The 27,141-nt window shown below is 41.6% G+C and overlaps 1 protein-coding gene across 3 annotated transcripts in view; it reads left to right on the top strand.

Moving 5' to 3' along the window:
- The window catches only part of LHFPL3 (LHFPL tetraspan subfamily member 3), a 545,073-nt gene extending 522,119 nt beyond the window's left edge, over positions 1–22,954 (top strand). For 2 of the 3 annotated variants that reach the window (XM_059074562.2, XM_067042800.1), the window contains one exon: positions 20,631–22,954. In XM_059074562.2, coding sequence (XP_058930545.1) covers positions 20,631–20,659 — 29 coding nt within the window. In that variant the 3' untranslated portion in view covers positions 20,660–22,954. The remainder of the gene's footprint in view (positions 1–20,630) is intronic. The other variant, XM_067042802.1, reaches the window with a different exon arrangement.
- The last annotated feature ends 4,187 nt before the right edge of the window (positions 22,955–27,141 follow it).

Consider the following 27,141-nt stretch of genomic DNA (forward strand, 5'->3'; position numbering starts at 1 on the left):
AAATAAAATCAGGGCTTCCCTGGTGGCGCAGTGGTTGCGAGTCCGCCTGCCGATGCAGGGGACGCGGGTTCGTGCCCCGGTCCGGGAAGATCCCACGTGCCGCGGAGCGGCTGGGCCCGTGAGCCATGGCCGCTGAGCCTGCGCGTCCGGAGCCTGTGCTCCGAACGGGAGAGGCCACAACAGTGAGAGGCCCGCGTAGCACAAAAATAAATAAATAAATAAAATCAGATGCCTTACCATGGTCCGAGCATGCCACAGGACTTGCCCATCCGCGTCGCTGACCCGTCTCCTGTCTCCTGCTACCCTGGCTTCCCTGCTCTTCCTCCTGCCTTTCTCTTTGCCAATGCCTCCACCCAGAAGGTGGAGACCCCCAGATGTCTTGTTCCCTCACTTCATGCAGAGAAGCCCTCCCTGACCTCCTGCCCCCAAATAGCAACTCTTTTCTTACCCTGATTTCTTTTTCTTCATAGCACTTAAAACAACCTGATATAGTATAGTGTATGTTTATTTGTTTATTGTCTACCTCCCCGTTTGAGTGTAAGGTCTGTGAGTGCTGGGACTTATTCTCTTCTGTCCACCAGTATGTCCCTAGTGCCTAGAACTGTGCCTGATGCACCATATATGCTCAATTAATATTTGTTGAGTGAATGATACGAAACTAAGCAAAAGTACAAACCTAAGTAAGGATGGCTACTGACGAGTCGTTTCAAGGTTACATCGAAGGTCTTATTTATTTATCAGGAGAGGTGGAGAAAGATTGGAGTAACTAGTTCCTCTCTTTTTTTCCTCCCTTGTGTTACCTTATGGTGGCTACTTGGATACGACATGCCCCCTATTTCAATAGTGGTCATTTCTGGAGTTCTGTACCTCCTCTCTGTACACATAAATAATCTCTTCTTTAGTCCACATTCTAAGCACTCCAAAATATATATACTCACAATTACCAAGTCACAAACTCAGCTTTTACCCACTTACTGTCCATAAACAGCTAAGAAGATTAGGCAATAGGAAGCGTTTCTATTGCAAAATTATAGTAATGGAATTCTCCCAGGGGCTAAACTATTCCCTCTCCGAAAGTTAAGCACATTCCAGAAATCACATTAAAACTCTTGCAGGCCTCCCTGGGTGTCAGGGGTCAATGGAAGGGAAGCCTGATGTAACTTCACGAAAGCGCTTACTTAACTACTCTCGACATCTAACTATGGATGGAGAATCTGCTTTGTGACTTTCTTGCTATGTCTTAAAGGAATCCATGGCACTTTCTCTTTTCATGTCAAAGCTTGTTATGCTGGCAGCTATTTCCCCATAAACTTTCCCACAAAGATGTGTAGCAACTTCCACTAGGGGCACGTCAGCATCAGCTCCACGGAGCAGAGGAAAAAGCAAAACTGATTCCTTTGTAGGAAACAGCTGGAGTGAAGGGAAGGTGACTATCTAACATATTCTGTAAGAACACGATCTTAGTTCGAGTTCCCCCATAGGCAGTCCCTGAAACCAGGAATCGAGTGTAAGTGGTTTGTTGGGGAAGCAATCCCAGGAAACACTGGTAGGACAGGAGAAGGGGAGACATGAAAGGAAGGGAAGCCTCAAGTCACTTCTTGGGTAACTGGAGCTCAATCCCACCGGAGAAGCCTGGGAGTCCAGGGGCACAGGAGCTAGTATGTATACAACAATTCTCACCAGTCATCGACTGAGGACTGCTAAGGGGAGGGCACTTAATTCCCTGGCACTTCTGGTCTGCCCCATGCATAAGCAGAGAGGGCTCTTGTGTCCAGAGAAGGTCCTCAGGAAGAAAGGTGCTGAGGTGGGCCAGTTGGACACTGTTCCAGTGGATAGTGAAATGGTAAAGCCCAAGGGGAAAGCAGCAGAGAATCGACAGCCTTTGCTACGAATATTGACTTTTGCAAAAAATATTCCTAAAAAATGGATGTTCTCCCATGAAGTCATCTTGTGTATGAACAAAGCTGAACAGGAGAACTCTGGAACACTTTCAGTAGAACTGAAATCTTGGAGATATGTTCAGAAGCAGGTTATTGTGGTTCAGGTTGAGTGGACTGGGACTTTCTGGATTGGGGTTAGGTTTTGCTTGTGACAACTGTCAACAGCTTGAGAGTCAGAACAAGTTACAAAGAAAAGCAGATCTGGTGTGCCTTACTGGGGAAACCAGCCCTGCCTTTCATCCTGGAAGCTGCCGGCACTTCCTCTGGGATTGCCGTTAGAAAGGCAGCCACCTCAGGGCTGCCCCTTTACAGAGCCACTCTGACCACTCTTTCCAAGACCAAGAACCTCAGATACATGTACACATACACACATGCTCACTCGGGGGACCATGATAGTAGAGACACAGCATTGATGAATTTTTCCATATTCGAACATATTTTTAAGTTACCTCACCCCTTCAACCATTCAATAGTCTAGTTATATAAAAATAGAGAGAAGTACATACATTCCACAGCAAACAGACATTGAGGGCCTACCATGCACCAGGCATGCTACTAGGTCATGAGAATACAGAGGTCAAATGCTCAATTCTTATCATCCAGGCTCACATAATGCCAGTAAGGAAGATACCCTTGCAGATAGATCCATGACAGTACAATGCAGCCATTGCTATATGTGTGAACAAGGCACAAACAATCATGTGTAGACATGTAAAAAGCTGAGGCCTTAAACTACCCTTGATAAGGCAGAGGGGAGGTTCCTCTCTAAGTTGTTTTCAGTGAACGATGTACTGAAAATCCCCCGTTGACTTTCAAAAAGTCAAGCTTATGTCAGAAAGTCAGAGGTAAAAAGACAGAAGGAAAAGGAACAGTCACGTGATAGCTTCATCTCAAATAGAGATGAGTCTGACTAAAGTCAGAAAAGGAACAAGATCTATAAATAATGCTGGAGAGGGTGTGGAGAAAAGGGAACCCTCCCACACTGTTGGTGGGAATGTAAATTGATACAGCCACTATGGAGAACAGTATGGAGGTTCCTTAAAAAACAAAAACTAGAGCTACCATATGATCTAGCGACCCCACTCCCGGGCATGTATCTGGAAAAGATGAAAACTCTAATTCGAAAAGACACATGTTCCCTAATGTTCGTAGCTAGCAGCACTATTTACAATAGCCAAGACGTGTTAGCAACCTAAATGTCCATCGATAGATGAATGGATAAAGAAGATGTGGTACATATATACAATGGAATATTACTCAGCCATAAAAAGGAATACAATAATGCCATTTGCAACAACATGGATGGACCTAGAGATGATCATAGTAAGTGAGGTAAGTCAGATAGAGAAAGACAGATATCATATGATATCACTTATATGTGGAATCTAAAAAAAATGATACAAATAAACTTATTTACAAAAACAGAAAATAGATTCACAGACATAGAAAACAAACTTATGGTTACCAAAGAGGAAAGGGGGGGAGGGATAAATTAGGAGTTTTGGATTAACAGATACACACTACCATATAAAAAATAAACAACAAAGATCTACTGGGAAGTATATTCAATATCTTGTAATGACTTATAATGGGAAAGAATCTGGAAAAGAATATTATATATATAAATATACAACTGAATCACTTCACTGTACACTTGAAACTAACACAACATTGTAAATCAGCTGTATTTCAATTAAAAGAAAAAAGAGAACAAGAAAAAGAGGTAAAGGTATACATAGTATTTAAGGCAGCCAACTCAAAATTGGGAGGGAAAGAAGGTGAGGAGTAGTGGAGGCAAATCCTCACTTTTCTAAAGGCGATTCAACAGATATTATCCAAAATTGATATATTAATAAATGGAATATTAGCATATTATTTTGACTACCAAAGTAACTACTATAGTATAACTGCAAACTATTAAAGGAGATTGTCTTGGGGGAGTAAGACTGGGTATCAGAAGGAATGAAGCAGGTGACTCTTTCATCACAAGATCACTTGTATGGTTTGATTTTTTTTTTAGCAATATGCACATATTGCCTTGATAAAATAGAAATTTAAAAATTCAAGCTGCTACACTCTACCTGGTATATTGTACCCATCTCAAAATTAAGTAAGTTCAATCAGTTTTTCTTATTAAGGAGCAATTCTAATTATATTTCCTAGAGGTGTTCTTTCCTTCTGTCTTTTCTCCTCATTCAGTCCTTGGAATCAGGAAACATCTAAGAAGAATGTTTTACAGTTCAGCAGAATAATGCTGGGGGCATTCTTATGCCCCTTCCCTGCAGAGCAGAAGAGACTCTGAGGAAGGCTCTAAGTAATCAACGGGCCTTCAGAGCTGTTCATCTTAATCTGGGCTCCATCCTCTCCCTTCCCCACATTACAACTCCCTGTAGAACTCAGGAAAAACTGTCCAGTCACTGCCTGGAGCAGTAACCCTGCCCCAGAGCTCCTGGCTTGATGTCTATATGGAGGGGCTGCAACTAAGTGGCTAAGTTGGGTGTATGTTTGTCCCTTTGTAACTGACAGCCCCTCCCCCTCAGCGGGCTCTGAACACTTGCTGCTGCAAACCTCAGTGCCCAGTGCTGAGAGAAACTGCTAGCAGGAAGGAAAAGATTTCAGGCCGGAGGCCGGGAAGGACCAGGAGGGAAGCCAGGCTCTGCCAAAACCGCCTTCAGCAGCTGAGCAGGTTTAGGTGGGCAGTGAGGACCACCTTTGCACTTTGTTCCTTTGTCTGAGCTAGAGATCGAATGTGGCCCCCAGGAAAGCCTGTGAGGGTACTGCTTGTGCTTCCCTGCCCCAAAGGCTGATGAGAACAGACAGGACAAGGGGTGAGGAAGCTTACCAGCCATGCCCCTGTTCACCCCGCATCATGCCTGCCGCAGACCAGAGTGGGTGGCCACTGAATGTTTAGTCTTTTTATGTGACACAGTAGATAATTTATTTCTACTTCGGCTACTGTAGCACCTGTTGCAACTATCAGGGTTCATCTCCTGAGCCTTTCTGCTGATCTGGTGCCCTGCCTACTTACACCTCAACTTTCCTCTCACATCAGAGACATCTAATTGCCAAAATGAGTCTGTTTCGAATGGTCACTGAATTGGCATTCTTTTGTATCGACCAAGACCCATTCCCTTGCATCACAGATAAAATCATCAAAGTCTGTTTGGAGGTCGAGAAGCCTTTCTAAGAACCAGAAATCTGTTCCCTATCTGTGAAAGAAGAATGTTCTATTATAGTGAACATGCACTGGACAAAGGAGAAATGGCATGGCAGCCCTCCTCTCTGTGGCAGCCCCCAAAGGCAACAATAACTAGGAAGAGAGATGTAGTATAGACAGGTTGATGGGAAACATCTGTTGGAAGCAGCTCTTACAGTGACTTAAACAATTACCACCCTGGTCTGCCTTGATTCTAGGATGTAGAATCATTCATGGAATTACTCTGAGCACAAGTTAATCTTGCTACCAGGAATCTAAGAAAAAGAAATGGAAAGTTATTCTTTTCCATTGTTATGGCTTCTCCCAGTCCTTATGAAATTGTGTTTCTTTGGCAATACTTTGCATATTGATCACAGATTTTCTTTCCAGTGCTCATGAATTCAGCAAGAATGTATTGAGTGACATATTGAAAAATATATTGAGTTTATGTGGAGGTAGCAAAAGGGATGCTTAAAAATACAAACATAGCTATCCTTATGGTGTGCTCAGAGTTTCAGACCATCTCCTAATCTCCCTCTTGGAGAAACAAACACAAATTCATGAAGACTATGAAGATTGTAGAATGTTCAATTTCCTTTTCTTTTCAAGGCATTTAATTTCCAAAATGATAATACCAGATTTTTTTCTAACTATAAAAGTAATGCTGGGCTTCCCTGGTGGCACAGTGGTTTAGAGTCCGCCTGCCGATGCAGGGGACACGGGTTCGTGCCCCGGTCCAGGAAGATCCCACATGCCATGAAGCGGCTAGGCCCATGAGCCATGGCTGCTGAGCCTGCGCATCTGGAGCCTGTGCTCCACAACGGGAGAGACCACAACAGTGAGAAGCCTGCGTACAGCAAAAAAAAAAAAAAAAAAAAAAAGTAATGCATGCTCAGCTCACTGTAAAAGAACAAAACAAAACAGACAATACAGAAAGTGAAAAACACCATAAATCTGTCATTCAGAGCTTAATTAGCACATTTTGGGGTAGATCCTTCCATGTTTTTTTTTCCTATGCATATATAAATGTGTTTTATTTTCACAAATGGAATCACACTATACCTGCTATTTAATAACCTGCTTTTTTCATTTAATATGTCATGGATATCACTCATTTAATATAGATCTACTTTCATTTTACTTTTTAAATTTTTTTTTGTGTGTGTGGTACGTGGGCCTCTCACTGTTGTGGCCTCTCCCATTGCGGAGCACAGGCTCCGGACATGCAGGCTCAGCGGCCATGGCTTACGGGCCTAGCCGCTCCACGGCATGTGGGATTCTTCCTGGACCGGGGCACGAAACCGTGTCCCCTGCATCGGCAGGCGGACTCTCAACCACTGTGCCACCAGGGAAGCCCTAAATATTTTTAATTGAGCCATAGTTGATTTGTAATATTATATTTCAGGTGTACAACATAATGATTCAAAATTTTTACAGATTATACTCCATTTAAAGTTATTATAAAATATTGCCTAGGGCTTCCCTGGTGGCGCAGTTGTTGAGAGTCCGCCTGCCAATGCAGGGGACGCAGGTTTGTGCCCTAGTCTGGGAGGATCCCACGTGCCGCGGAGCGGCTGCGCCCGTGAGCCATGGCTGCTGAGCCTGCGCATCCGGAGCCTGTGCTCCACAACAGGAGAGGCCACAACAGTGAGAGGCCCACATACCGCAAAACAACAACAACAACAACAAAAAAAAACTTGGCTACATTCCCTGTGTTGTACAGTATATCCTTGTAGCTTATTTTATTCACAGTAGTTTGTACCTCTTACTCCCTATCCCTATCTTGCTTCTCCTCCCTTCCCTCTCTCCACAGGCAACCACTAGTTTGTTCTCTATTTCTGTGAGTCTGCTTCTTTTTTGTTGCATTCACTAGTTAGTTTTATTTTTTAGATTCCACATATAAGTGATAACATAGAGTATTTGCCTTTCTCTGTCTGACTCATTTCACTTAACATAATACCCTCCAGGTCCATCCATGGTGTTGCAAATGGCAAAATTTCATTCTTTTTATGGAGGAGTAGTATTCCATTGTATGTATATGCCACTTCTTCTTTATCCATTCATCTATTGATGGACACTTAGGGTGCTTCCATATCTTAGCTATTGTAAATAATGCTGCTATGAACATTGAGGTGTATGTATCTTTTTGAATTAGTGTTTTCATTTTCTTCAGATACATACCTAGGAGTGGAATTGCTAGATCATATGGTAGTTCTATTTTTAGTTTTTTGAGGAACTTCCATACTGTTTTTCATAGTGACTACACCAATTTACATTCCTACCAACAACATACAAGAGTTCCCTTTGCTCCACATCCTTGCCAACATTAGTTATCTGTAGCCTTTTGATGATAACCATTTCTGGCAGGTGTGAGGTGATATCTCATTGTGGTTTCGATTTGCATTTCTCTGATGCTTCATGATTTGGGGCATCTTTTCATGTGCCTGCTCATCATGTCTTGTTTAGAAAACTGTCTATTCAAGACTTCTGCCCATTTTTTAATCGAGTGGTTTGTTTTTTGGGTATTGAGTTGTATTAGCTCTTTATATATGTTGGATATTAACTCCTTATTGGTCATATCATTTGCAATTATTTTCTCCCATTCAGTAGATTGTCTTTCATTTTGTCAGTGGTTTCCTTTGCTGTGCAAAAGCTTTTAAGTTTAATTTGGTTCCATTTGTTTATATTTGCTTTTGTTTCCTTTGCCTTAGGTGACAGATCCAAAAAAATATTGCTACAATTTATGTGGAAGAGTGTTCTGCCTGTGTTTTCTTCCAGGAGTTTTATGGTTTCCAATCTTCTATTTAGGCCCTTAACCTATTCTGAGTTTATTTTTGTATATGGTGTGAGGAAATGTTCTAATCTTATTCCTTTATGTGTAGCTGTCTGGTTTTCCCAGCACCACTTATTGAAGAAATTGTCTTTTCCCCATTGTATATTCTTGCCTCCTTGGTTATAGATTAATTAACCATAAGTGCATGGGTTTATATCTGGGTTTTCATCCTGTACCATTGATCTATATTTCTGTTTTAGTACCAGTACCATGCTGTTTGATTACTGTAGCTTTGTAGTGTAGTCCGAAGTAAGGGAGCATGATGCCTCCAGCTCTGTTCTTTCTCAAGATTGCTTTCTCAGTCTACATTCACTTCAAATGGTTGTAGGAAAGTACCACAATTTATTTATCCAATCTCCTATTGTGGCATTACACTTACTTTCAATTTTTTGCCATAATAAACTATCTTATGTGTACAACTTTGTTGTTATAATAGTATATTCAGTGCACTTTTTACAAACATTTATTAAATTCCATTCATTGGACTTTACACTCACAACCTGGTATTAACTGAGACCCTAGTCTCATCTGTGCAGATCAGAGAAAGGAGTAGAGTGACAGGCAAGACTGTCTCAAGACTCAGACATGTCTGGAGAAGTAATATCAAAGTAGAATGGTTGAGAAAACAGAGCTGGATTTTGTTTGCCTTTGCTCTTTATTATCTTTATTGGTATATACTACTCAAAGTCATAACCATTGAATTCGCTTTCTTACTAGTAAAATGGAATTAATGATACTACCTGCCACAGGGGTATCTGTGGGAATTGAACAGCATAATGGATGTAAAGCACTTAGTACATGCCTGGCATACAGTTAGTGTTCAATAAAGGTAGCTTTTATCATCATAGAGAAACCTTAAAATCCTAGCCAATAGTCTTACAGAGAACAAGGACCACAGCTGATTTCTAAGCTTTTTGGGGAGATGTTCTGACTAGTGTATGACTCAGGTTATGACCACGTCCATAAAATAGCAAACAGACCTCTCCGGGGGTTAAGTCTGTTGCCTCCTTCCCTCCTCCTTCCAGCCAAATGCTTACTACCCCAATGAAGTTGTATTTCCAGCACTTGGATGTTATCCTTAGTGCTTATAAAACCCTCGAGGGTTATTTTCAAGTGCTTAATTCCAAACAAGCACTAAGAAACTATGTGGATTTCTTATTTTATTATTTGTCAAAATAGGAGAAACTTCACAGGGAAGTCTTAGAAACTGCTTTTCTCAATTCGACTCTATTTCCTCTCTTCTCTCTCCCCCAGGGAGGATGAGGGTTTAATGCTGACCTTGATTTCTCAAAACAAACTTGTAAAATAGGTATTACATCCACTTTACAGATGAGAAAGCCAAAACTATAGCAAGTAAAATGACTTGGCCACATCTAGGAAGTGGACGACCCAGGATTCAAACTTTCCTCTTATTCCAAGCCCAAGTGCTAACCATCTTAAATTTGAATGTACACATGGGGGGCTTGATACTGCCTCAGTAGGTCTACCTGGGATTCTAGAATCTGCATATTCACAAATACCCAGGTGACTGAGATCCAAGGAGGTCCAGAGGAGGCACTGCCCTTGGCCATATAGCATTCACAAAGCCTGGTTTCTGCGGCAGGGATCTCCAAGGCCATGGGATTTTCTCCCCCGGTCATCAGCAAAGTGCCTTTACTGTAACATCAGTACACCTTGGAATGAAGCCATGTGTATGTTTTGGATATTTGCTTGCTTAGAAAATGAGTCCCAGACCAGGGTAGGGGCACACCTGGTTTCTGAATGATTCTACTGTACTTGTTGAGGTCTTTACCATCTCCCCAGGACAGAGCCAAATCAACTGCAGTGACCTTTCCATCTCAGAAATCCTAGTCATCCATCCTCTGGCTGCCTTGTCTTATCTTCTACTGACCCAGTTGGCTTTCCTACTTCAGAACAGGTTTCTAATGCCTTACATCAGTGAGAGAGAGCATGGCAAATTGAGAGGTGTGTAATATCGTATGGAGGAGGTAGCGTGGGGTACAGCAGTACTTTTCACACTAGATTCCATGACTCCTTGGAGATCTGCAGAGGTGTGTATAGCGGAGGGACAGGGGAAGAGGGGAAAGACTGGGCAGAGTGAGGTTCTGGGCCCTTGATTGGGGCAGCTGCATTGAGTTCTGTTTCATGTGTAGAACTGGAATTCCTAAAAGTTTCACTTGAAAAAAGTGTTTCACTGGGGGGAAAAAATGAAAAACTAGTGGAGAAAGAACATCACTGTAGGTCAGAAGAAGGCTAATTCAAGTCTTCACCTAACTAGCTAGATGACTTTGGGCAATTTCATTTCTTTAGGTCTCAGAGTGCAAATCTGCAAAAAAAAAAAAAAAAAGGAGGGGGGGGAGGGGTGGAGGTTAGCCGTGTTGACACCTGTCTTAGTCTGTTAGGACTGCCATAACAAAATACCACAGACTGGGTGGCTTAAACAAAGGTATATTTTCTCACAGTTCTGGAGGCTGGAAGTCCAAGATCAAGATGTGGGCAGGTTTGATTTATCCTGAAGCCTCTCCCCTTGGCTTGCAGATGGCCATCTTCTTTCTGTGTCCTTACGTGGCATTTTTTACATGCATGCACACCCCTGGTGTCACTTTCTCTTCTTTCTCCTGTCATTTTCTGACCCGTCCCTTCTCTCTTTTGGCCCCCATTTTGCACCAGTCATCCATTAACCCAGCCTGCCTAGCCCTGCTAGACAGTGAGCTCTGTGAGTGCAAGGGCTGCTTCTGATAGTCCTCTGTGTCCCAAGCACCCAGTGCACAGCAGATGCTCAACAAATCTCAGACGTTTCTTGAAAGGAGCCTTAGGCATTGTTATGGACTGACTTGTATCCCTCCAAATTCATACGTGGAAGCCTTAACCCCCAATATGACTGTATTTGGAGATATGGCCTTTCAGGAAGTAATTAAGGTTAAAGGAGGTCATAAGGGTGGGGCCCTAATCCTATAGGACTAGTGTCTTGAGATGAGATGTGAGACATGAGAGAGGTTCGGCACTCAGAGAACTGGAGGAAGGGCATTTCGGCAGAAGGGGCAAAGGCCTGGAGGGTTCCTTCCGAGACCCGCAGGTCACATTCAGGAGGCCAGAGCACAGTGTGAAGTGGGGAACCCATGAGGAGAGGCTGTGGTGGTGAGGCCATGGGAGGCCTCCTGGGCAGTGCTAAGCACATGGATTTATCTGACAGCAAAGGGTCACCTCTAAAAAGTTCTATGCTGAAGAATAGTCCACTCCTTTTTGCATTTTAAAAAGCTCTAATGTTCTGCAATTCAGCTGTTCTCTGTCCCTCCCACACTACTATGTCATTTGTGGCTAACTGATGTCAGCCAATCAGTGATGGATTACACATTTGCTAAATGCATTAGGTCTTTTTTAATATATATACAATTTCTAAAGGTTACTTTCCATTTACAGTTATTACAAAATATTGCCTTTATTCCCTGTGTTGTACAACACATCCTTGAGCCTGTCTTACACCCAGTAGATTGTACCTCCCACTCCTCCGCCCCTATATGGCACCACCACCCCCCACTGGCAACCACTAGCTTGTTCTCTATGTCTGTGAGTCTGCTTCTTTTTTGTTATATTCACTAGTTTATTGTATTTTTTAGATTCCACATATAAGTGATATCATACAGTATTTGTCTTTCTCTGTCTGACTTATTTCACTTAACATAATGCCCTCCACATCCATCCATGTTGCAAATGCATTAGTTCTTGATTTCTCCTCTGACAGGGGCTACTGTGTGTGTGTGTGTGTGTGTGTGTGTGTGTGTGTGTGTGTGTGTGTGTGTGTGTGTGTGAATTAGATGTTGATTATAAATTGCCTTATGGACTCTGTGGTCCACTTCCCTTTGGTCTAGAGAGGAAGCATACATCATACTTGAATGTGTTATTTCATTACAACCAACACCCATATGGATAATTAAGATCAAGACTGTTAAATTTGTGGTAATAAACGCACGTGAAGCCTCATGATCTTGAACTCTGTCTGCTAAAGACTCACTCAAGACCATAGGTCCATATCCTAAGAAACAAAAGCCTCACCACTTCCTGAAGGAGAGGATAAGTTTATGATTTTAAAGAGTTGTTCTTTACCATAATTTCATAGAAGCTTGTAGAGTAGTTGGAAAGAAGAAAGGGGAGCATCATTTGGGCTGTAATAGGTAATTGTTAGTAAAGCCCTTTTTAATAAAACTGATTCTAGCACTCTCTGAAAAATTTTCAAAAGACATTTCCTTCCTTATTGTAAATTCTGTCCTAAAAGAGGACAGGCATTAAAGAAAGTGTTTAGGTGCGCAAATAGAGATTTATCAATATCTATTGTCTGGGTAATATGATTAAAAACAAAATCTTCCCCCAACCCAGAAAATCTCTCCATAAAAGTAGTAGAAAAGGAAAAGAGTTTTATTACTGAATAAGCATTAAACCAGAATGTGGTGCACATCACAGTCAATCTGCAAAGACAGAATAAAGTTACACATTTTTGTAGGGCCGAGCAGATATAACCCATTACACACATGTTTTCAGGATAGTTCATGAAATGCGAAGGCAACACAACTATGAAAAATCTGTAATTTCTATGCATGGAAAAGTGCTTAGAAGTCAGTAAGGCAGGGATGATGTAGTAAGATTGACACCCAATCTATGAGTTCTCGTGAAATACACTAAGAATGAGGGTACTACACTCTCCCCCTCTGGCGGGCGTGTCTTTGGACTTCATTATTAAAAGCCTTTCAACCTGTGTAAAGTACGGAATGGCTTCCTGTTAAAACTGGACAGAGAGTATTGTTAGAATTGATAAGTCAGCACCCACATTCTATTCTCAACATGCTGGGGGAAGCCTACCAAGTAATTGTGCCTGTTTTCTTGCTTTTAATAGAGTCTACAGTATTCCTTAATGGGGACAAGGGGAGGAAGAAGAGAAAAGAGATGTTCAGGAATTAACAATTGAAATTCCTTCTCATGAATTATTTATTTTCTAGGAAAGGTCATATGAGATAGTGTTGTGCTTGATGTCAAGGGTGAATTGTCCCTTGCACACAGGAATAGTGCAAGCTCACCAGGACCTGATCCTTAGGTCATTTTCTGCCCCATCTCAGCAAAGAAGATTTGCATGAGGAGTCAGAAAAACAGATTGAGCAGTTACCCTCCAGCTCTCCTGTGTTCAAATGAGTATGTCAGATGGAAATGAAGTTGGAAGAGACAGACAGAAAGAAAAAGAGATAAAGAAAGGCAGAGAATATAAAGGCTAAAAAATAGGAGAAGCTAGGTGAAGAAAGGAAAAAGAAAATGTACTAGGTCTGTCTCAGGTTGTACATTTTTCATTTCTTAGCTACCTCTCTATGTATTTACATTTAAAAAAAAATTATTGTGACAACCAAATGCTAAAATCTCTATTTGTAGGTTCAGGATAGGAGAACCCCTCCCACTCCTCAGCTACCTCTGCCCAGCTCTTTAATGGAGGTGGAAGGAATTGAAAGCCCCTAAAAGTCCACATTGAGATTTCAGGTCACTGAGTACCTCCACCAGTCTCTCAAGATTTGCTTTGCTGGGTTTTTCATAGATTCCTGTGACTGGTTGGTTTCAGCCATTCATTCAACAAACAACTTTTGAGCCCTTATGATATACCAAGCACCTCATTGAGCTGAGAGTACAAAGATGAATAGGACACAGTCTCTCCTCAGGGAGCTCATCCAGGGCCTTGCATCTTAGAGGGTGGGACCAGCAGCAGCACCACCTGGGAGATTGTTAGAAATGCAAATTCCCAGGCTTCACCCCGACTTGCTGAATCAGAATCTGCATATTTAACAAGCTACCTGGGCAATTCTTACACATATTGAAGTTTGAGAAGCACTGACCTAGTAAGATTATTGGCAGGGGAGAGGGAGATGCTCTTCTGTTTCTTAATCCTTCCATTCGTTCAGCAAGTATTTGTTGATTACCTGCCATCAGGCTCAGGACTGTAGGAGCTGGCGGTGCACTCATGAGCAAGACAAAGGAGGTCCTGACGGCCTGGAGCTCACATTCTCATGGGGGAGAAAGGCAGAAAAGAAGAAAATTCATGAGATAGTTACAGACCATGCGTAGTGCTATGAAGCAAATAAACTGAAATATGATAGAAAGAAACCAAAATGAACTATGACAGGTCGGGTGGTGGACGTCTTCAGGAGTAAGTTACTTCTATTTTGTATCTTGCTTTCTGTTCTAAAAATGTAAACATAGCCACTGGTCCTACGTGAAAAGAGCCAAAGATTATAATACTTCGTCCTCCTTTCCTTTTCTCCCCACTCCCCATTCCTCTGCCTCTGGCACCAGCCCTGAAACTATAGATGCCACCTAGCAGGTACAGTCACAGCCAGGCCCATTGAAAAGTCCCGGCCGCAAAGCAACTAAGAATTTGGATGCAAGCTGAATTATAAAGCCCAGAGAGCAGTACTGGTGTTAGCTTTCTGGTTGGGGTAAAAAGACATTAGAGAATATCGAGGGGCTGGTAACTGGTGTGGAGCTTCCCATCTCACTGTTTTCTTGCATCACTGCAGTCAGGGGCCAGAGAGTGTGCTGATGGGGATTGATGAGTGGGAGGGTGGCCTGCAAGTAAACATGAGCAATGGGCATATATCGATACGTGCAATCACAACACATTCAGACCTTCTCATCACCTATAGGGCTGGTGTTAATCAACCTGCAACAAAATCAGTGTTAGGCCTTAGTTCAGCCCAAAAGTATGTTGTGAGCATGCATTTGTTTTCAGCACAGATCCTAACGCCCTACAGTTAGACCACCTGAGGGACAAACCAGTGATTGCCCAAAGAGAGGCTATGGATAGACCAGTAGGTGGAGGACAGGGTTTCAGGTATTGCTCCTCTAGAAATCATGTGTCAGGAAGGAATGCACAAGTCAAAGATGGTGCACTCTTCCTGACCTGTGAGCACTGTGCCAGCTATCCAGCTGTTTGTGTCATTTATAGTATATTTAATGCGGCAAATCCAAACCACAAACAGAGAAAGGGCATCTGCCCACTGTTCCAGTTATCTCTCGCTGCCTCACAAACTATCCCAAAATTTAGTGGCTTAAAACTTTGTCAAGGGGTTCCCTGGTGGTGCAGTGGTTAAGAATCCGCCTGCCAATGCAGGGGACACGGGTTCGAGCCCTGGTCTGGGAAGATCCCACATGCCGTGGAGCAACTAAGCCCACGAGCCACAACTACTGAGCCTGCAAGCCACAGCTACTGAAGCCCGTGCACCTAGAGCCCCTGCTCCGCAACAAGAGAAGCCACCACAATGAGAAGCCCGCGCACCGCAACGAAGAGTAGCCCCTGCTCGCCACAGCTAGAGAAAGCCCGTGCGGAGCAATGAAGACCCAACTCAGCCAAAAATAAATAAATAAATAAATTTATTTAAAAAAAAAAAAAAAAACTTTGTCAAAGTTTTGCTGAAAAAACTCACACCCATTAGGATGGCTACTAACAACCAGTTTTATTATATCTCACAATTGTGTGGATCAGGAATTCGGGAAGGGTTTAGCTGAGCAGTTCTTCTGCATGTAGCATCAACTAGGGTCACCTTGTGGCATGTGGCAGGTAGATCAGTAGTATGGAGGGTCCAAGAAGGCTTCATGCATAGGTGGGGCCCTTGCAGGAACGGCTGGGAAGGTGGGCTCAGCCAGGCCATTCTCCCCCTCCACATACTAGCAAGGCCTCTCCATGTGGTCAGTCCAGCAGGGGAATCAGAAACTGCCAGTTCTTTAAAGGTTCTCGACATCACTAATCATCAGAGAAATGCAAATCAAACCCACAATGAGATACCACCTCACACCCATTAGGATGGCTAGTCTCAAAAAAGCAGAAAATAACAAGTGTCAGAGAGATGTGAAGAAATTGGAACCTTTGTGCACCGTAGGTGGGACTGTAAAACGGTGCAATAGAAAACAGTACAGAGGTTCCTCAAAAAATTAAAAACAGAACTACCATATGATCCAGCAATCCCACTTCTGGGTATATATACAGAAGAATTGAAAGCAGGGTCCTGAGGAGGTATTTGCACACCCATGTCGTAGCAGCACTATGCACAATACCCAAGAGGTGGAAGCGACCCAAGCGTCCATCAACAGATGAATGGATAAACTCAATGTGGTACATACATATAATGGAATATTATTCCACCTTAAAAAGGAAGGAAATCCTGTCACAGGCTACAACATGGATGCACCTTGAGGACATCATGCTAAGTAAAATATAGCAGTCGCAAAAAGACAAATACTGCATGATTCCACTTAAAGGAGCTATCTAAAGGCATCAAATTCATAGAAACAGAAAGCAGAATGGTGGTTACTAAGGGATGGGGGTATGTTACGAAGAGAAAGGGGGATGTTGTATAATGGGTATGGAATTTCAGATTTGCAAGATGGAAAGTCCTGGAGATCTGTTTCACAGCAGTGTGAATATACTGAACACTACTGGACTGTACACTTCAAAATGGCTGAGATGGTAAATTGTAGTTTGTGTGTCTTTCTTTTACCACGTTAAAAAAACAAACCACCAGTACTCTTAAAGCCCAGATTGAAGGGGAGGGGAACATAGACCCCATCTCTCAAGGAGAGGAAAGGCAGAGAATCTGCAGCCAGCTCTACCCTGCCACACCCACTGTGGGGCAGAGTCTGTCTACACCACCTGAGGGTGTAGACGGTGAGATGTTATTTCCAGGGGACTGTATTCAACCTCCCAGAGATGAAGGGTGTCAGAAGGCACTGTCGGAGGTGGGCACAGTTTGAAACAATAGAGTGAGAGAAAATGACTAAGCTTGTATAGCCGATGAGAAAAAATGGCCTGGAATTCCGCCCTTACTCATTTTCACAACAAAGATCCAGCAAGCTATTCTGCTAAAAGCCTGACCACCCCCACGAAGCATTTTTCTCACTTAGACAGTGCCTGTCCCTCAGCTATCCTGACAGTAGGAGCTCCAAGCCCTAACTGAATAGGTCGGATAGGAACAATACGCAGAAGCAGATCACAGGAGACCTTTCAAAGCCGGCAAACACATAGAAAATTCAACGACACCACAGCATTTAGACAGCCTGGACAATGTGGCCGTTACAAATGCTGCTCTCACGAACAGCGATTCAAATGACAGCTTCGTAAAGGGTTTGCAAAGAGCCCTTTGGAAATGGAACATGGGCGACTGGGAGCCCATGACGTGTTACAAGGACAAACCCAGCTGAACAAAGATCCACAGCAGCATTGAATGACTTATTTATTCAGCCCTGCTCTGTACAAACCTGGGAGAAGATGACAGCTTTTAAATCGCCTCCCCTGAGCTTTGCAACATCCATGGCGCGTGGGAAATGTTAGCAAAAGTTTTGAAAAAAGCAGAATGTTTTACAAAGCGAAGATCACAGTGTAACCATGCTAATGCTGCCACCAAATTCCGCAGATGGCCCTGGTGTCTCAGAATTATTAAGCAGAAGGAGTGACAGTAACATCTGGAGAGGGAAACCCTGCCCTTTATCCTATTCCACCTGCTGGCTTCACGCGTCTGTTTGAAGGGCTAGCCCCTTCCAAGCTTTCAGGTGGAAAAGTCTTTGTGCAGGCCATTTAAGTGATTGCTGTAGAATTCTAATTGCACTCCTTTGGCAAAGTGTTGTCCTGGTATTGTATAAGGAGTGTTGGTGTTCTGATCAACCCTGGAACACAGGTGCTGGTTCTTTTAGCCTAGCACAGGCTGCAGAATTCTCACACGCCCCGGGGTTCCTGTTGCGTGGTGGTGTCCCGCACTAGGAAGAAAGAATGCACAGTGGGAGCACAGTGGGAGCCGTGTCTGAGTAACCCCAGCCCAGCCAGCTTTCCCAGGAGGCCTCCTGACAGTGTAGCCTGTGCTCACAGCAGGACTGGGCCTAGGGGGAGGCAAATGAGGAGCTGAGCATGCAAAATTTAAGGAGGCCCTCGCCCTGCATTTGCATGACCCTGAGGGTGAGCGCCTCCTTAAATCTCATACCCGAGGAGCCCCACTTGCCTCCCCTAGTCCAGGCCTGGCTTGCAGGCTTCACTCTCTCTTTTCCCATTCACTCCTCACCTCCCCACCCAAGGTTAGTGCTGGGGTTGGGGAGTATAGTGCCAATATGGACGGTGGTCAACAAAGAAGAGAACTTTAAGAAGGAAGGGCTGAGTAATCGACGGTGAGATTACAGCAAGGGATCCAGTGAGGCATTTGGCTACACGGAGGCTACCTGTGACCCAAGAGCAAAGCAGATCCAGGAAGGGTTGGTGTTGAATGACTTGTCCTGATCTGCCCCTCCGCCATAGGCCCAGATGGTGGGGCGTAAACAGGAAACTGTGAGACTGGCCACAGAGGTTCCCTTCCTACAAGAAGGCTCAGGATCGGGCTTCCCTGGTGGCGCAATGGTTGAGAGTCCACCTGCCGATGCAGGGGACACGGGTTCGTGCCCCGGTCCGGGAAGATCCCACGTGCCGCGGAGCGGCTGAGCCCGTGAGCCGTGGCCGCTGAGCCTGCGCGTCCGGAGCCTGCGCTCCGCAATGGGAGAGGCCACAACAGTGAGAGGCCCGCGTACCGCAAAAAAAAAAAAAAAAAAAAAAAAAAAGAAGGCTCAGGATCTTCCCAGGGAGGTGCCTACCCTGTAGGAAGCTCCCTTCTCCCCAGGCTTGGGTGTCAGAACTAAAGCCCTGATCTAAAGCCCTTCCACCCCTGTTTGCTCTCTTCCCAGCCCAATGGGATGTTATAAAGCCAAATCAGGCAGCTTAGAGCTGGGGAAAGAGGAAGAGGGAGTCTCTGTTTCCGAGATGCTAACAAATGGTTCACACCACGTCAGGCTTTTCTATCATGAAATCAGGGGTATATTCATTTGCCAACCTAAGACAATGGAGACTCCCTCTCGCCTCCCTCTACCCCTACATCACACGTAGTCCTGAGAAATGCACTTCCCGGGACTACCTTCTCTACCTTCTCTTCCACACGCACGGCCACTTTTCATCGCCCATTTCCCTGTTCTCCTTCCTACACCTACAACCCCACTCCTCCTCCCCCTCCCCCACTAGCACCTTTCACAAATCTTACTCAAAAACCCAGGCATGCAGCTTTGTCGATTTTAAATAGAAAATTATGCAGAGTGAGTGAATTATGCTGGAGTAGTGGAATCATGGACCCACAAGCCCAACTTTGGATTCCATCAAGCAAGAGCACCTCCATGACACGGCAACAGAGACCACACAAAGTTCAGAAGTGCCTGTAGCACTATGTAAAATCCATGGATGGCTTGCTTATGTTGCTTCTCTGAAGAAATCACTCTGCCAGCATGATTCAAGCTCAAAGAATCATTACAGACTAATCATCATTAAGACATGATCATATTTCAGTTATCCCCTGTGTAGTCTGGGTACACTGAAGCAACTTCTCTCACTGAGAGAAGTTCGTTAAAAATCATAAAGTGCATTAAAATTTTTTAAAACATGTTGGAAAACAACAAGGGGATACATTCTAGAAACAACGACAGACTCTTTCAGAGGTTTCCTTAGTACTTATTCAAAAAGCATAATCTTATCTTGAGATGTGAAACGAGGACTAAAACTGAATAATGGGCCAATTGTTTTATTATAATTTGTGTTTCTAAGTGTTCTGTGATGCAAAACCCAACAGGCTGTTTTCTTTCAGCCCCAATCTGGCCAACTAGGTGCACTGACCCATCTTCACAATATATAACGTGCCCTTAAGCTCTGGTCAACAGTGCCAAAGTCTATGAAAATCATCCAAAGAAGGGAGTCGATCATACTCTTTGTGGTCTCTATCAATATAGGCACAGTCCTTAATATGTTCGAGAAAAGAAAAAGCAGCCATCCCCTGAGCATTTGTCCTAAAGAAAGAATTTAAGAGAACAAATAGTTTTATATACAAAGATATTCATTCTTGATAATAACAAAAGAAACAGAAAGCTACCTACATATCTGACATTTGTGAAATCATTGAGAATGTAATATTGAGTGTGGACTGGAGAGGAATGAGAATGGAATGGAATATTATGCAGTCATGAGAAACTGATGCTGATGATGCAGAGTGGAAACACAGGAAATATAATGTTTTTAATATAATGTTAAAAATGTCATCTATACTGTGATTCCTACTGTACCAAATAAGTGCACATTTTAGATAAGAAATAGACAGAGACATGGGAAGAAAACCGTTCGTGTCTCAAGGTGATTGGATCATGGATGATTCATCTTTATAATCATTCCTTTTGTAGCTGTTATAATGTTGATTAGATGATAAAGTAAAACTTGGAAGGAAAAGGAAAATACCCAAGGAGACATTTTCTATGCCAGGCAGAAAAATCAGTGATGCTTGGGATCATTTTGCATTCTTCCTTGCTCTTTCAAAGCAGCCTGTAATCTTCACCCACACATAGGGAATATGCATGTCTGAGTTATCAGGGGATCCCCTCACCAGGAAGACTGTGCTGTTTGTTTAATGGACCGGAAGCCTCAAACTTTTCAGTCTTTTTTGATAACAGATCTAAAGTGCATTTGAACCATTTTTTGGTGTGGTTTTTCCGTGACAAATATGCACAAAAATCTTGAGGACAGAAAATGATGCATTTCTTCTTTCTCTCTTTTGTCTTTCTCTTCCCCACCCCTTACCCCCTTCTGCAGTTCTGCTAAGCCAATATTCTCTAGAATGAGCACAAAACAAATCAAATAACAGCTAAACAAATTGAATAACAGCTTTTGTACATCAACATCGAGAAGGAAGACGCTTGGGAGAGATCAGAGTATCAAGATGGATATGGGCGAGAGTGAAGCATCCACTGTCAAAGCACCTTCTAAATCTAGATCGGCAGATATGGGAGTGATTTTCTGGAAGGAGATGTGATCACGGATTAAACACCAGCTCATTGGAAACTATCATTGAATAAGAGCAGATAATATTCATGAGAAAGCACATTCAGGAAATATTTTAAAGAAAAGGAATATAAATGTGCTAGAATTAACATGTAAAATATATATGTACCGAAGTTTGTAAACTGTCCTTTTTTAATCAAACAGAAAACAAAAAGCTTTAAAGATTATTTTAAAAAAGGCAGTCCATCCTAAATTATTCCTATTTCAATAGCCAAGAAGCTGATCAAGCGTCAGTTATGGAGGAAGCATCTTAGAAAATGCCTGTGAATGTTTTCATAGGAGCCATGACCTTTGGTTCCCATGTCTGCCGTTCATTTATGTCACTGTGTCATTAGTTAAAACCACTCGGTTAAGAGATGTAACGCTTCAAACTTTTTACCAAGTCTGTGTTCAGTTTAATCTGTCTGTACGCGTTATTAATGAGAAAGTGTTTCTGACATATACTATTACTCCATCAAGCTGTATATTACAGGAAGTACATCTTCACATCACAGTTTCCCGAGCAACATAGGTTTCCCTCTTTCAGGAAACAGCATCAAGGAACTCTGAAAAATATAGAAAGCTCATTTTCACCTTGGATGCTCACATATAATGTATAGGCTGCTATCAAATAAACACTTTTTCTATTTCTCCCTAATATATGCATAGGAATTTAATATACTTTATAAATAGCATATAAAATACCTTCTTTTCTTCTATTTCTTTGCCACACATAACATCAGAAATCCATATCCGTTCTTTCCCTTACTGACAGGCACTCATTTTTATTAAAAAAAAAAACAACACCATTCCATTAAACCCATTTCTAAATGATAGTAAGTGGTACTAACAAAATAAATAATAATTTAATAGCCTTAGAAATAAATGAATATAAACTTATACAGGTCAAAGAAACTTGATAGGAGTAAGTTGCCTTTTTGTTTACTAATGTTGGTTTCAAGAAAACTCATTTTTTTTTTTTTAGTTGGTTGGCATTTAGAAGTAGTGACAAATGATCAGTCGTCTTCAACAATCTTTTGCTCCCAGGCTTCCCCCACCACCACCCTCACCACATATCCTGCCAACATGCAACAACAGAAAAATATTTAATATTGAAGTAGCCAGTTGCTTGAGAATGAAAACAAGCTAAAATGTATGTGTGGGGTAATCAGTGTAAGCCAAACCACTTGCTATACCTGAGCGGAAAACAGGAATATGTAGAATGCCTTCCTTTTTAGACTCGAAATTAAGATCCAATTAGCATATATCCCTGGAAGAGCAGACAGAGGATAATTCAAGAAGAATCAAGCAAGATACAGATCATGGTTGTTTTCTCTTACCCTGTCTCTATTAGGACCACTCTCCTAGTTTTGCCAAATGTTTCTGGTACTACATCTTTTCATCATAAATGAGATTATGTTTCAAACAGCCAAAAAGTATATTACATATACAGTCAAATATGTGAAACTCAATTCACAAAGATACGGATTTTCTAAAGAACCAAATTAGGGGAATACTTATTATCTCTAAAGTATTAGCCGTTCTGGGAGTTATTTGTTGCTTTAAATATTAACTCTCCCACTGCATTCAAAACACCCTGCTTACTAAATTCAATTACACACAACTTTTCAAGAATTCATTTTTGATTTAAAGGGAGGTACCTCTCTACTTTATCTGTAATGAAAATAGAAGGTATTGGCTTTCTCTAATCCATGTAAATTACAGATTCCACTGGGAGTCCTACAACACTGATAGTGGTGTTTATGAAAATGAAAAAGTGCTTCCTACCCACATGCAAATGTTTTTAAGAAATTCTTTCCATACAACCTAAGTGTAATGTAGCATACCCATAGTGCTCTGAAGATGGGTCATTGACAATGTACCATTTGTACATAGGTAATACACATGTAAATCACTAAATGTTAAGTATATGAAGTATGTTTTTATCTTTTTTAAAAAAAGTGACTCCCTTTCTCATTCTGTTCTGTTGTATTGCATCCAAAAGTTGTGTGTAATTTTTTTAAGGTCCAGGATATAAAGAAATTTGTTGGAATATCTGAATTTCTGTAAAAAATAAAAATAAGATTTTGTTATTTAAAAGATTGTTTGGTGGTGTGGTACACATTTGGTATATTCGGCATCTGTCTTTGTCCAGTGATCCAGTGATAGGTGATGATTTGACTGAAATAACTATCTTCGGAAAATCTCCTTCCTGTCAGATTCCATATTTGTCAACAGCAGACACTTATTGGATGTGCAGGACCCACATCATGTGGGAAGCACGATTAACATCTTCAAAGCCTCTTCTCGCCAAGTATAGACACACCTCAAGCTAAATCTTTATAGACTCAGTGGAATGAAAGTGATAAATGAATAGCCAGACTGTTAAGTAAAACCTGACATGAAATATTCTGAAACATCCAATTAATTGCTCCATCTCGACTTTTGCATATTGAAAACAGCCACCTGTTCCTCAGACATGAGCAGCCCTTTCACAGTAGTTCATACTGAGTATGTGTTGTCTGGGTAGGTCCCAATGCCAGATCCTTCATTTACTGTATGACCCTAAACAACTCTAAGCCTCAATGTCCTCACCTATTAAATGAACACAAATAGTGATGCCTGTGCCCCATAGTGGTGTTGTGAGGCTATAAATTAAGGTATAGTGCTGTGCTGGTGCTTGACTTGTAGGAGATAGTCAAAGAATTTTAATTCCTTCTCTCCTACTATAGGCAAGACATTGAAGAAGAAAAGAAACGTAAAACACAGCCTCTGCTCTCAAAATGTCGAAGATAGAGTAACATTTATGGGTAAGGATTGAAAACTCAGTACCTTCCGGAGCCAGGGAGATAAGTAAATTACCAGAGCAAAGCAAGCTGGGATGGGGAGATAATAGGAAGTCGTGGGCACTGTGGAGCACTGGAGAGCCTAGGTCTTGTCTAAAGAGATGCCGTTGCCAATACTCAGCTCTAATCATTCACCAAATATGCACTGAGTCGCTGCTGTGTGCCAGGAACTGTTCTAAACCCTGGGAGGATAGTGGTAAACCAGACAAACAAGGTTCCTGCTCTTGTAGGTCTCATGTTCTAGTAGGAAAAGAGATAATAAATGGGAAAATGTCAGTTAATGATAATAGGTACCCTAAAGGGAATTAAAACATGGTGATGAGATGCAGAAGTAGGGAGGTGAATCAAGGAAGACCGCTCTGAAAAGGTGGCATTTAAAGTGAGACCTGAATGATAAGAACAAACCAGCCAGGGGGAGCCACTAGTGTAATGGCTCTAAGGCAGGAATAGGGTCACTACTCGTGAGGAGCAGCGAGGTGGCAGGGAGGGGATGTGAGCTGTGCCAGGAACTAGCTTCCGGTTTGGTAGGCCAGAATGGATGGTACATTTTTTAAGTGTTAGAGAAAGCCATTTGAGGGTCTTAATAGGAGAGAGATGGAAACCATCTTACATTCTTAAAAGATTACTCTTGGCTTCTGCTTCTAGCAGTATGACCTAGGTACTCTAAAAAGCCTTCCTCACACTATTCTACCAGGTCTTGGATAAATTACAATGAGCTTATTTTAACTTTTAAAAATTTTTTATTTCGTATTGGAATATAGTTGATTTTCAATGTTGTATTTTGGGTGTACAGCAAAGTGATTTAGTTACACATATTCACATATCTATTGTTTTTCAGTTTCTTTTTCTGTATAGGTTATTGCAGAGTATTGAGTAGAGTTCCCTGTGCTATATAGTAGGTGCTTGTTGATTATTTTATATATAGTAGGTTATGTATGTTAATCCCAACTTCCTAGTTTATCCCTCCCCCCACTTTCCCCTTTGGTAACCATAAGTTTCTTTTCTAAGTCTGTGAGTCTGTTTCTGTTTTGTAAATAAGTTCATTTGTATCATTTTTTTTTTTACATTCCACATATAAGTGATATCATATGACATTTGCCTTTCTCTGTCTGACTTACTTCACTTAGTACGGTAATCTCTATGTCTAACCATGTTGCCACAAATGGCATTATTTCATTCTTTTTTATGGCTGAGTAATATTCCATTGTATATATGTACCACATCTTATTTATCCATTCATCTGTCAATGGACATTTAGGTTGCTTCCGTGTCTTGGCTATTGTAAATAGTGCTGCAATGAACATTGGGGTGTGTGTATCTTTTTGAATTATTGTTTTCTCCAGATATATGCCCAGCAGTACAATTGCTGGATCAAATGGTAGCTCTATTGTTAGTGTTTTAAGGAAGCTCCATACTCTTCTCCATACTGGCTGTACCAGTTTACATTCCCACCAACAGTGCAAGAGGGTTCCCTTTTCTCCACACCCTCTCCAGCATTTATTGCTTGTAGACTTCTTGATGATGGCCATTCTGACTGGTGTGAGGTGATACCTCATTGTAGTTTTGATTTGCATTTCGCTGATAATTAGCAATGTTGAGCATCTTTTCATGTGCCTGTTGGCCATCTGTATGTCTTCTTTGGAGAAATGTCTATTTAGTCCTTCCACCCATTTTATGATTGGGTTGTTTGTTGTTTTGATATTGAGCTGCATGAGCTATTTGTATGTTTGGGAGATTAATCCCTGTGGGTCACTTCATTTGCAAGTATTTTCTCCCATTCCATATGTTGTCTTTCTGTTTTGTTTATGGTTTCCTTTGTTGTGCAAAAACTTTTAACTTTAATTACGTCCCATTTGTTTATTTTTGTTACAATGAGCTTATTTTTAATACACAGCTTGGCTTGCAAGGAAGTAAGAGAAATCCCAAAGTCATAAAAAAGAAAAAGCGTAAAAGGTAGCATGCAGTGTAAGCAAATGCAAAATCCATATATCACAGTAGGGAATGGGAGGAGGCTAAGCCTTGGGCCACTGGAAGTAGATGAGCTAAATTTGAGAATCTCACCCTAGACCAGGACATTTAAAGAGGGCCATAAACTTAGACAAGGGTGGCCTAGGAAGAATATTCATGCTAGCAAACCAAAGAAGCTTATCAAGAAGTCTGTCTCCACACTGATTCTAGATAGGGTGAAAAAGAAAAAGAGGAAGAGTCACCCTCTGAAATTTTTAACCCATGAAACTGGCACCCTCTAGTCTGGAAATCAATCTTACACTCTCCTTGTGATCAAAGAAACTCCAAACCAAGAAATCAAAGAACTTGCTAGAGCACTGGTAGCTGGCAGATCTCAGGCACACAGATCTCACCAATTATGTGCAACAAAGTAAGTGCTCACAATATTAAAATTACTAAACACACAAATAAACCATGAGACAGAATCATCAGAAATAATTAACAGATTTATTGTCCCAGAGATTTTAGATGTTGGAATTACTAGATAGAGAATATATATGATCATGTTTTATATGTAAAAGAAATAAAGGTGATTTCTAAAAAGTAAAAAATATAGGGCTTCCCTGGTGGCACAGTGGTTGAGAGTCCGCCTGCCGATGCAGGGGACACGGGTTCGTGCCCCGGTCCGGGAGGATCCCACGTGCCGCAGAGCGGCTGGGCCCGTGAGCCATGGTCGCTGAGCCTGCACATCCGGAGTCTATGCTCTGCAACGGGAGAGGCCACAACAATGAGAGACCTGTGTAACGCAAAAAAAAAAAAAAAAAAAAAAAAATATATATATATATATATATATATATATATATATATATATAAAGAATCCATTATATACAACAAGATAGATTTGAAACAAAATGCTTAGAATTGAAAAATATGATCCCTGAAATTTAAAATATGATTTGTAAATTAAATATAAATTAGGTGTAATAGAAGAGGAAAGTTGTGAACTAGAAAACAAATCTAAAGAAATTTCCCAGAATGAAATACAGAAAGCCAAAGGTTTGGAAAATGGAAAGGGGCTAAGAATCAGGGAAGATATATGTGTCTAATCAGAGTTCCACTAGGAGAAATAAATTAATGGAAAGACAATATTTGAATAGAAATTGAAAATTTTCCATAAATGATGAACGATATGAGTCCACACATATAGGAAGCATGATAGATATCAAGCAAGATAAATGAAAAGTAAATTCAATCATGACAGTAAAAGTGTAGTCCAAAGTTAGAGGAACTACCATAAAAGTAACCAAAGAGAAATGTATACCACCTACAAAAGAACAATTTCTAGACTGATAATAAATACCAGAGACAGCATAATATATTCAAAGTGCTGAAGTAAAATAATTGTCAGTCTGAAACTGTGTTTCAGCAAAACTCGTTTTTCTAATTAACTGTTCTTTAAAAAATTATAGTTGATGTACAATATTATATAG

Source organism: Kogia breviceps, chromosome 9 (genome assembly GCF_026419965.1).
Source record: "Kogia breviceps isolate mKogBre1 chromosome 9, mKogBre1 haplotype 1, whole genome shotgun sequence".
Lineage (NCBI taxonomy): Eukaryota > Metazoa > Chordata > Mammalia > Artiodactyla > Physeteridae > Kogia > Kogia breviceps.